The 10,886-nt window shown below is 66.2% G+C and overlaps 2 protein-coding genes across 6 annotated transcripts; both read left to right on the top strand.

The window, feature by feature from the left end:
- Window positions 1-71: 71 nt before the first annotated feature.
- SIDT2 (SID1 transmembrane family member 2) lies at window positions 72-7,187 on the top strand. Of its 5 annotated transcripts, XM_085081794.1 has the most exons (28): window positions 73-576; window positions 761-882; window positions 1,104-1,265; window positions 1,374-1,419; window positions 1,515-1,616; window positions 1,694-1,777; window positions 1,935-2,046; window positions 2,136-2,201; window positions 2,303-2,396; window positions 2,526-2,581; window positions 2,836-2,847; window positions 2,987-3,058; window positions 3,140-3,214; window positions 3,403-3,465; window positions 3,850-3,971; window positions 4,051-4,124; window positions 4,216-4,282; window positions 4,415-4,488; window positions 4,608-4,731; window positions 4,825-4,942; window positions 5,017-5,153; window positions 5,230-5,338; window positions 5,416-5,492; window positions 5,593-5,639; window positions 5,927-6,032; window positions 6,145-6,255; window positions 6,338-6,451; window positions 6,534-7,187. In XM_085081794.1, the coding sequence occupies exons 1-28, from the start codon at window positions 364-366 to the stop codon at window positions 6,594-6,596; spliced, it is 2,622 nt and encodes an 873-aa protein (XP_084937920.1). In that variant the 5' UTR covers window positions 73-363; the 3' UTR covers window positions 6,597-7,187. The 5 variants fall into 5 exon arrangements, with proteins under 5 accessions (XP_084937919.1, XP_084937924.1, XP_084937920.1 ...); XM_085081793.1 differs by having other exon boundaries at window positions 72-576; window positions 2,987-3,214; XM_085081796.1 differs by lacking the exon at window positions 2,836-2,847.
- A 725-nt stretch (window positions 7,188-7,912) lies between these two features.
- On the top strand, window positions 7,913-10,846 carry TAGLN (transgelin). The gene is made up of 5 exons (XM_085081809.1): window positions 7,913-8,052; window positions 9,444-9,642; window positions 9,720-9,897; window positions 9,983-10,085; window positions 10,308-10,846. Exons 2-5 carry the CDS (start codon window positions 9,463-9,465, stop codon window positions 10,447-10,449), a joined length of 603 nt encoding a protein of 200 aa, XP_084937935.1. The 5' UTR covers window positions 7,913-8,052; window positions 9,444-9,462; the 3' UTR covers window positions 10,450-10,846.
- Window positions 10,847-10,886: the final 40 nt, after the last annotated feature.

The following is a 10,886-nucleotide window of genomic DNA, read 5'->3' as shown; positions in this document are numbered from 1 at the left end:
CTGTCCCCCCCAGGCTCTGTCCCCCCGCCCCGCCCGCCGCGTCACTTCCCCGGCCGGGCGCTCAGCGTGCGACGGGCCTGACGTCACCGCCGGTCCGTGTTTACCGCGCTGCGGAACGGGAAGGGGACAGCGAGCGCGCCGGGACCGGGGTCTGGCACCGGGATCGGGGTCCGCCACCGGGATCGGGATCCGCCACCGGCTCCGCGCCCCCAGCAGCGCCCGCGTCGCCCTCGCCGCCCCGGCCATGGGGCAGAGCGCCCGGGCTCGCCCCGGCTGAGCGTCCCGTCCGTCCGTCCCTTCCCGTCCCGTCCGTCCCGTCCGTGCCGTCCCGCCCCGCGGACCTTGGCCGGGGATGCTGGCGGGATGTCGGGCGCCGGGGCGGCCGCGCTGGCCTGGGCGCTGCTGGCCGGGGCACTGCTGTCCCCGCCGCCCGTCCGGCTCCAGACACCGCCACAGCCCCCGAGGGACCGCGAGGTGCACGAGAGGGAAGCTCTCTTCAACACCACCTACATCGACTGGGTGGACGCCAAGCTGCTCAACATCTACGCCTTCAACCACAGCGTCTGGAGGAACACGGTGAGCCGGGATGGTCAGCAGCGCCACGTCCACCGCGGGCTGACGGTCCCCGGGGGTGCCGGGCTGTGCGGCTCTCAGGGCACGGCAGCCTCTGCCACGGCGGCGGAGCAAAGTCCATTCTCCGCTGCGAGCCGCCGCGACCCGACCTGCCCGGCCAACGCCTCACCTTCCCGTGTCCCCGCAGACCGAGGGTGTGCGGGTGTCGGTCAACGTCCTCTCGGGCCAAAAGAACCAGCCCGTCCTCTTCGTGGTGAGGCAGAAGGAGGCGGTGGTCTCCTTCCAGGTGCCACTCATCCTCCGGGGCCTGTGAGTACCAGCGGGGCGAGCAGGGATTCCCCGTGCAGGCTGGGATGCTCCATGCAGAGGTGTGCCATGCAGGGTTCCCCAGGCTGGGATGCTCCATGCAGGGGTGCCCCATGCAGGGTTCCCCAGGCTGGGATGCTCCATGCAGGGGTGCCCCATGCAGGGTTCCCCACGCAGGGTTCCCCAGGCAGGGTCGGTGGGCACACCTGGCTCTCCCTGCCCAGGTACCAGCGGAAATACGCGTACCAGGAGGTGAGCCGCACGCTCTGCCAGCCACAGACCAAGGGCGAGATGGAGACCCAGAACTTCTACGTGGATGTCTCCACACTCTCCTCCAACACTTCCTACCAGCTGCGGGTCACCCGCGTGGAGAACTTCGTGCTGCAGTGAGGGGAGCCCCACGCCCTTGTCCTCCTCCCTGACTGCTGCCTGTGGGGGCTGCGGGGGCTGTGGGCTCACCTCACAACCCATCACCTTTCCTGTGCTCTCTGCAGGACCAATAAAAGGTTCAGCTTCAATGCCACAGCTGCCCAGCCACAGGTGAGGGGAGCTGGCACGGTGTGGCACAGGAGGGGATCTGCACCCAGGAGGGGAGCGTGGCCACCGTGGCAGCAATGAGCCCTTTCTCCCCACAGTACTTCAAGTATGAGTTCCCTGAAGGAGTGGACTCGGTGATCGTGAAGGTGACCTCGGCCATGGCCTTCCCTTGCTCTGTCATCTCCATCCAGGACATCCTGGTAGGTCTGGGCAGTGAGCTCTGCTCTCTGGGTGGGCCATGGTGCCCGGCAGGGCTGACAGCCCCTCTGCCCCACAGTGCCCTGTGTACGACCTGGACAACAACGTGGCCTTCATCGGGATGTACCAGACCATGACGAAGAAGGCAGCCATCACGGTGCAGGTGGGCACAGGGCTGTGCCGTGGGGCTGGGCATGGGGCTGAGCTGCTCCTGGTCCCTGCCTGGGAGCTGCTGGCTACTGGAGCCCACAAAGGATGTCCCTGGATAAGCTCTGGGAGATCCCCAGCTGGGCTCTGCTGACCCCCATCTCTCACTGCAGAAGAAGGATTTCCCCAGCCATAGCTTCTACGTGGTGGTGGTGGTGAAGACAGAGGACGAGGCATGTGGGGGGGCTCTGCCCTACTACCCCGTCTCCAAGGATGCTTCTCCAGGTTTGCAGCAGGGCTGCCACCGTGGGCTGTGTTTGGGGACGAGCTGGGGACAGGGCAGAGAGCTGAGCCCTGTCCCTGCCTTCTTCCAGATGAACCCGTGGATCAGCACAACCGGCAGAAGACACTGGAGGTGATGGTGTCACCTGCTATAACCTGTGAGTCTGGGAGGGGCTGGGGGGTGCTGGGCTCTGCAGGGACCCCTGGCAGGTCCCCCAAGGTGCCACCCCTGCTGAGGGCTTGTCCTGGCTCTGCACAGCCGAGGCCTACGTGCGCAGTGTGCTCTTCTGCCTCGGCATCTTCCTCTCCTTCTACGTCCTCACTCTGCTCATCGCCTGCTGGGAGAGCTGCCGGTGAGTGCTCGGGTGTCACTGCCCCCCTGAGTGCTGAGCCCGAGGGCACAATCCTGCTGGGGACCCTCAGGCTGTGTCCCCTCGCCCCGGCAGTGGCACAGACGGGCTGACAGCCTCTTCCCCTGGCAGGCAGCACAAGAGGAAGGGGCTCCTGGCAGCCATGGATTCTCCCAGCCTGGACACAGGTGAGGGCTGGAGGCAGCAGCATGGTGGGGTCTGCCTGGGGAATTCCTGGTTATTCTGCCCTCTTGAGCCTGTGGCAAAGCCTCTGCCTCTGCAGGAGTTCCCCACTGTCCCCCTGAGCCCCTGGGGACAAATCCCATTGTCAGGGGGACAGTGAGGTCCCAGACCTCTGCTGTGGGGCTGGCAGGGCTGTGCTGGGGCTTTGCAATTCACCATGTCTGTCTCTTTCTTTCCGTGGCTTTCCTGGGACTCCCAGCATCGCTCCTGGGTAGGTGCCAGCTCTGTCCTTGGCTCTGAGCTCGCCCCGTGCCAGGGCAGTGGTGCTGGGAGCTGCTTTGTGCCCAACGGCCATGCAGCCCTGGAACAGCAGTGCTACCGAGGGTGACATGGACCCTCCTGTCCCACAGGTCACTCCCGTGGCATCCCTGACTCCTTCCTGAGCCATGGTCCCTATGATAGCTACGGCTATGGCTCCTTCGGTGAGTGCCACATGCTGTTCCCTGTCCTTCACCCCCTGCCCAGGGACTGTGCCCACCTTCTGCTCGTCCTTGTCCTTGCAGGGAACGGCTCCTCCAGCAGCACCGAGGGCATCACAGACAGCCTTGCCTCGGCAGAAGTCTCCTACAGCTATGTGGGTGAGTCGGGGGTGACTGATGTGGCCGCAGCCCTGCGGAGCCTCATGCCCGGTGGCATCCTGGCTTTGTCCCTTATCTCCAGGAAGGGTCCTGGGGCTGCTGGCCCCTCCAAGCAGCCCCCAGCGGGGTCTCCATCGGTGACACACCCCAGGCAGCCCTGCCCCAGTAACTCTGGCTTTCCTTTGAAGGGCAGGAGCAGTTCAAGCGGCGCACGCCCTCCACCCCGATGAGGCCGCTGAGCATTGCCATGGGTAGATGCTGGTACCGGGCAGGGTTGGGCCAATCAGCATGAAATCTGCCCAGCCCCAAGCTTGTGCCCAGGGCACAGAGCACTCCACTCCCCTCCCTCAGAGCGTGGGCAGCACCTGAGGAGCTGCAGGGCAGGACGTTCACTTGGCTTCTGGTGGTCCCCAGTGTGGCAGAGCCCCAGGGGACAGGCATGGGGCAGTGCTCACCCATGTGGGCACAGCCACCACCTGTCCCCAGGGCAGGGCTGTAGGGAACTGAAGCCTGTCCCCCGTGTGAGTTGGCAGGGAGGCAGCCCAGTGGTTAATTGGGGGTGATTGGGGTTCTGCGGGGTGGCACCGAGGTGGGCTGGCCCAGGGGCTCTGCTGACAGCCCTGGCTCGGCCGCAGGGGAGCGGTCACTGGAGAATGTGGCCGGCCGGCCGCGCCTGGACTCGCTCAGCTCTGTCGAGGAGGATGACTATGACACGCTGGCTGACATCGACTACGACAAGAATGTCATCCGCACCAAGGTGTGTGTCCCCCCAGCCCCCAGCCCTGCCAGCTGCTCCCTGCTGGCCGGGCAAGCCCCTGACCCTCCTCTCCTTCCAGCAATACCTGTGCGTGGCTGACCTGGCGCGCAAGGACAAGCGGGTGCTGCGGAAGAAGTACCAGATCTACTTCTGGTGAGTGGGAGGCGGTGGGGAGGGGGCAGCAAGCAGTGTCCCAGCCCGGGGTGCACAGCAGGGACCCCCTGACATCCCCACCCTCTCCTAGGAACATTGCCACCATCGCTGTCTTCTACGCCCTCCCTGTCATCCAGCTCGTCATCACCTACCAAACGGTGAGTGGGGCCAGGGTGGCAGCAAGGGGCATCCTGGGAGCTCTAGGGTCTGCAATCCCAAATCATGCTCCCCAGCACAATGGGGACATCCCTGGCTGTCCCTCATGTCACTTACCCCACCTGTGCCCACAGGTAGTGAATGTCACAGGGAACCAGGACATCTGTTACTACAACTTCTTGTGCGCCCACCCGCTGGGGAACCTCAGGTGGGTTGGGGGTCAGCAGAGGGTGGCTGGGGCTCCCCTGTGCCCGGGGCTAAGCTGCAGCAGGGCCTGGGGGAGTAAGGGGGATCCTTAGCACCCACACCCGGACTGGCCCCTCGCAGCGCCTTCAACAACATCCTCAGCAACCTGGGCTATGTCCTGCTGGGTTTGCTCTTCCTGCTGATCATCCTGCAGCGCGAGATCAACTACAACCGAGCGCTCCTGCGCAATGATGCCCACGCCCTGGTAAGGGACAGGACTGCTGGGGGGGCTTGGGCTGCCTGGGGGGGCTCAGCTTGCTGGGAACCCCTGCTGCCCCTCCCTCCCCTCTGCCCCCAGGAGTGTGGCATCCCTAAGCACTTTGGGCTCTTCTACGCCATGGGCACTGCGCTCATGATGGAGGGGCTGCTCAGCGCCTGCTACCACGTCTGCCCCAACTACACCAACTTCCAGTTCGGTGAGTGCCCCCCCGGCCCCCCACCACCCACACCAGGGCCACCCACACCCCTCTCACCTCTGTGTCCCCCCCAGACACCTCCTTCATGTACATGATCGCCGGGCTCTGCATGCTGAAGCTCTACCAGAAGCGTCACCCGGACATCAACGCCAGCGCCTACAGCGCCTACGCCTGCCTGGCCCTCGTCATCTTCTTCTCCGTGGTGGGCGTGGTGAGTACTGTGGGCGCTGGTGGGAGGTGGCTGGTTGCCCCCACAGCTCATTGCCTGCCCCTCACTCCCCCCGCAGGTCTTTGGGAAGGGGAACACAGCCTTCTGGATCATCTTCTCTGTCATCCACATCGTGGCCACGCTGCTCCTGAGCACCCAGCTGTACTACATGGGGCGCTGGAAGCTGGGTGAGGGGGGGCACCGTGGAGTGGGGTGGATAGGGGGCAATGTGGTGGCCCTGGTGTCACCTCCCCTGTCCCCACAGACTCGGGGATCCTGCGCAGGATCCTGCACGTGCTGTACACAGACTGCGTGCGGCAGTGCAGCGGGCCCATGTACGTGGTGAGTGCTGGCACTGGAGCCCTGGCTCTGTGGACACCCTGCCTGGCAGCCCCCCAGAGCGGCTGCCCTCCGCCCCTCACTGCCCCCTCATCCTTTGCAGGACCGAATGGTGCTCCTGGTCATGGGAAACATCATCAACTGGTCACTGTGAGTGCAGAGCTGGGCACGTGCCACATCCCACCCTGCTTCTCCCCATCCCTGCTGCCACCCCCTCCCTGCTCCTGCAGCACTGCCATCTCTCCGCGGGGGCTGGGCTGAGGACAGGCAGCTTGTGACAGCTGTGAGCCCAGCATGACAGGTCCCCCTGCAGCTGTGGCACCACGGAGTCCCCATGCTCTGCCTGATGTCCCGGGGGCTGCAGACATGCTTTGGGGACAGTGGGCATGGCAGGGGGATCCCCAGGCTGACCCTGCTGCCTGTCCCTGCCTCCCCAGCGCTGCCTACGGCCTCATTGTCCGCCCCAATGACTTCGCTTCCTACCTGCTGGCCATCGGCATCTGCAACCTCCTCCTCTACTTCGCCTTCTACATCATCATGAAGGTGGGAGTTGAGCCCCCAGTGCCCCAGGGCCCCAGCAGGGAGGGCAGGGCAGGGCAGGGATGGGCACTGCTGCCATTTCCTGCCCACGCAGTGACCCCAACCTCTCCTGCAGCTCCGCAGTGGCGAGCGCATCAAACTCATCCCCCTGCTCTGCATCATCAGCACCTCCGTAGTCTGGGGCTTTGCCCTCTTCTTCTTCTTCCAGGGGCTCAGCACCTGGCAGGTGAGCAGGAGGGTGGCACAGGCAGCGGGGTGGGCAGGGTGGCCACGGGCAGGCACAGTGACGCTGGCCCTGTGCCCGGCAGAAAACGCCAGCCGAATCCCGGGAGCACAACCGTGACTGCATCCTGCTCGACTTCTTTGACGACCATGACATCTGGCATTTCCTCTCCTCCATCGCCATGTTCGGCTCCTTCCTGGTAGGTGCTGGTTCCACCGGCACAGCAGCTGCTGTCCCCAGGTCACCAGTGCCCTGCTCCCCTCACTCCCATCGCTCCACAGGTGCTGCTGACACTGGACGATGACCTGGACTGTGTCCAGCGGGACAAGATCTACGTCTTCTAGGAGCCTGCAGCCTCCTGCTGCCCTGGGACTGTGCCAAAGCCCGGCTGCAGCCCCGGGAGGAAGGACCCACCCCTGGGGAGGGCTGTCTGCGCTGCAGCTCCTGCCAGCCACTCCGTCCCCCTCCCCACACAGCCCGGGGGTCCTGGTTTGTCTCCTCCCTGTCAGCCGGGTCCCTCCAGGCACTTCGTGCCCATCCCTGGGCCCGTCATAGCCAAAAATGGGGCTGGGGGCCACTGGGGTGTCCGTCCTCGGTGGCAAGTGACACTGGAAAAGGTGCTGCTGCTGCTCCGTGTCCGTGTGCCCCTGAGCACAGTGGGGGATTGGGGCGAGCGCCGTGCCAGCAGCCCCGTGGCCCCCCAAGCACGTGGGTGTGGGTCTCTCTTCAGTGCCTGAGTCGTATGGGTGGGAGGTGGGGGTGCGTGGGGCCAGCACGGTGGTGGCAGTGGCCCAAGAGGCCCCACTCGTGTCTCCTTCAGCGTCCCAGGAGGGGGGTGGCCGCAGAGGGCCCTGTTGCCACTCCCCATCAAGGTGCCGCGCTGTCCACGCGTGGATCTGCTGGGAAGGGACTCGCATTAAAGTGTCTGCACTTTGCCTGTGCCTGCTGCCTCCTGCCAGGGGTCCCGCGGTGCCACCGGCTGTCAGCCAGGCCCTGCTGTGGCACTGAGTCCTTCCCGCGGGATTTTGGGAGAGAGGCTGGGCAATACTGCCCTGGAGAGCACCTGTGGGGAGGCTGAGGGTGGCCTGTGGGGCACAGCGGGGGCTGGCAGCCCCGGGGATGGGTAGGGATGCCCAGGGGGTCCCACTTCACGGGCAGCAAAGTTCCCTGGGCATTGGGGGCCCCGTGGCATCATCGCAGGGTTGTGCTGCTGTCCCGCCGTGCCCTGACCCGCCCCAGCTGGTGCCCGCGGGGCAGAGGGAATCCCGGGATGCTGCGGGATGCCCAGGCGCGGTGCCCGCGGGATGTCGCAGCCTCGCCGGCGGCCCCGGCAGCCCCGACCGGGCACCGCGGGTGTCACCAGCGCTCCCGCAGCATCCCGGGGGGGCCCTGCGCGGCAGCCCCGGCTCCCCGCGGTGAGCGCACGGGAAAACCAGCCATGAAGTCAGGGCAGGAGCCCTCGGCGCTGTCGCCTGGCTATAAAAGGATTTACTCCATCAGCCCCCGGCCCGGTTCCGCCCTGGCCCCGGCCCCGCTGGGGCGGAGGCACGCGGGGAATGCTCGAGCACGGGCTTTCGTCGTTGGTTTTCGGAGTCTTTCCCCAAATATGGTGTCTGGGATGGAGTCACGGAGCGCTGCGGGGCCGGGCGCCCCGGGAGGGAGGGTTTGGGGGGGGCCGGGCTCCGCGCCCCGCTGACATCACCGTCCCGCCGCCCGCCTTTTAGCGCACGGCCGGGGTCCCCGCGGGGCAGAGCGCTGGTCCCTCGCTGAGCATCGCCCTCGCTCCGTCCGCAGCCGCTTGTGAGTCCTGCCGCGGGGGGGGGGGCGGGGAGGGTTCCCCGGGTGGGAACGCCAGCCCCCGGCACGGGGGTGCTGCTCCCGGGATGGGACCCTGCACTTGGAATAGCCAAGCCGCTCCCGGCACGGCGATCTGCTCCCTGCGGGACGGGGATGCTGCTGCTCCGGGAGGGATGCGGCTCTCCGCTGCTCTCCGGAGGAGGGTCAGGCTGCCCTGCTCGGGCTGGGGTCACTGCCGGGGTTCTGTCCTGCTCCCCCCTTTCAGACCGCGCTCCCTCGGCTGCAGGTCCCCGCGGTAGGCGGAGGGGCCGTGCGGGGCCCAGGGCAGCGATGGAGGGGCAACTCCGGCCCTCAGCGCCCCTTTCTGCCCCGTGTTCGGTGGGGACAGGAGGTGGGCACGGGACTGGTAGGTCCGGGGGCAGCTGGCGAGCAGTGCCCTGTGGCCGCGGGAGCCGCGAGCGACCTCTCTGTCCAGGTCGGGCCAGGGCACGGAGTGGGACTGGCTGTGGCATCTGTGCTGGATGTGCCCAGCAGTGCTCGGGGTCTGGGCACAGGCTGCCCTTAGAGCTTGTGGGGTCTGTGGGCTGCAAGCGGGGTCAGCATCCTCTCCTGCACTGAGCTGTGCTGGGTCTCAGCCCATCCTGCAGGAGCCAGGGTTCCCAGCAGGCAGGTTGAGCCTCCCAGAGGCAGGGCATGGATGTGGGACATCCACACAGCTCCTGGAGGAGCTCCTGGCGCTCAGAGGCTTCGTGCCAAACAAGGAGCCGGGCAGGGAGGAGTGATGCCAGCTCCACCAAAGTCTTGGCTGCCAGTCCCGGAGCCTCTCCCTTCTGGCATCTTCCCTGGCGTCCTCCCTGGCACCCTGGGGCTCTGCCTGCAGCCAGCTACCTGCCATCCCTACCCGCAGCATGTCCTTACAAGGGCACGGGCACGGCTCCCGCTGCTCCCGCCGCGCCCGCGCTCCTCCCCGGCACCCAGACCTGCCGTGCCAAGGCCACCCCATGGCCACCGTGCCATGCTACAGCCAGCCAGCCTTGACATGGTCACCCTACCACCTGGATCCTGGCATGGTCACACCAGGGACAGCCACGCCAAGCAAAAGCTGGCAAGGGACAGGGATGAGGCTGCTCCTGTGCAAAGTCTGTGCTGCGGATGAGGCATCTCTGCCAGGACAGGAACCACCTGTCTGGGCAGATTTTGGAGGTCATGGTGGTGAATTCTCCTCCAAACACATCTGGATGGAGCTGAAGGGCTGTTACGTGGTGAGGGAAGAGCCAGGAGAAGAGCTTGTCCCCCTGCAGCAGAGTGGCAGGCAGATGACACAATAGTGGCCATGGGGTCTCTGGACACGGAGCAGCATTTCCACAGCCTGACAGTCCCTGTCGTGCCACCAGGTCTCCCAGCACCGCAGCCATGGCAAACAAAGGCCCAGCCTATGGCATGAGCAGGGATGTGCAGTCCAAGATCGAGAAGAAGTACGATGACGAGCTGGAGGACCGTCTGGTGGAGTGGATTGTGGCACAGTGTGGGGCTGCAGTGGGACGCCCTGAGCGAGGCCGCCTGGGCTTCCAGGTCTGGCTGAAGAATGGCATCGTAAGTGGGGCCAGGGGGGTGGGCAGGACAGGGAGCTCCATGGGCAGAGCACAAACCCAGACTCCCCTGTGCGGCAGGTGCTCAGCAGGCTGGTGAACAGCCTCTACCCCGACGGCTCCAAGCCCGTCAAGATCCCCGACACGCCGCCCACCATGGTCTTCAAGCAGATGGAGCAGATTGCCCAGTTCCTGAAGGCGGCCGAGGACTATGGCGTGATCAAGACAGACATGTTCCAGACCGTGGACCTCTTTGAAGGTGCGGGAGGGGGGCAGTGGGGTCGGGGGTCCGGGGTTGCCATGCTGAGCCGTGCACATCCTCACTCCCCTCTTTTCCCTGGCAGCCAAGGACATGGCTGCGGTGCAGAGGACGCTGATGGCCCTGGGGAGCCTGGCAGTCACCAAGAACGATGGGAACTACCACGGGGACCCCAACTGGTTCATGAAGTAAGTGGGGATGTGCAGAGCTGGGCACGGGGACCTGCTTGTCCTGCAGCTGCTCAGAGCTGGCTCTTTCCACTGCCTGGAAGTGCCCCGGGGCACATGGAAGCGGGATGCCAAGCTTTCAGCTGGGGAGGGAGGGTGGCCGGGGTATTCCCAGGGATCGGGGGGTTTTCCTGGGCAGCCGGGGAGTGCGGGTGCCCCACGGTCTCTCCGTGCATCCCGCAGGAAAGCGCAGGAGCACAAGCGCGAGTTCACCGAGAGCCAGCTGAAGGAGGGCAAGAACATCATCGGGCTACAGATGGGCACCAACAAGGGAGCGTCACAGGCGGGGATGAGCTACGGCCGGCCCCGGCAGATCATCAGCTAGGCACGCCGCGCCGCCCCCAGCCCTCCCCAGCCGGGACCTCCGTCTCCGCTCCCCCCGGCCCAGCGCCGCCGCCAATCCATTGGTATTTATTGAGGAGCATCTGCCCGCCAGCCCCATGGCCCCGCAGCGGCCGCACGCTCCCCGCCGCAGCCCCCAGCGCCGCGCCCCGGGCAGCCGCAGCCCCCCGGCCTCGCACCCCCGCCGCCAGCCGGTCCTGCCCTGGCCGGCACCCTCGGGTGGGACGGGCCAGCGCCCCGCTCCCGGGGCCACCGTCCTGCCCGCCGCCCGCACCAGCCCCGCGCCACTGCCGCAGAGATCCCTGCGAACGGGGAGAAGAGAGAATTGGCCTCGGTTTTGTACTTCGTTTTCGTCAAAATTAAAAGGTTATATTCATCTAGCGTGGCTTGACGAGGTTTCCTCCCGCCTGCCCTGTCACT

Source organism: Lichenostomus cassidix, chromosome 24 (genome assembly GCF_008360975.1).
Source record: "Lichenostomus cassidix isolate B80296 chromosome 24, HeHo_3.0, whole genome shotgun sequence".
Lineage (NCBI taxonomy): Eukaryota > Metazoa > Chordata > Aves > Passeriformes > Meliphagidae > Lichenostomus > Lichenostomus cassidix.
The sequence above is the reverse complement of the archived record's forward strand: the minus strand, read 5'-3'. Positions and strand labels throughout refer to the sequence as shown.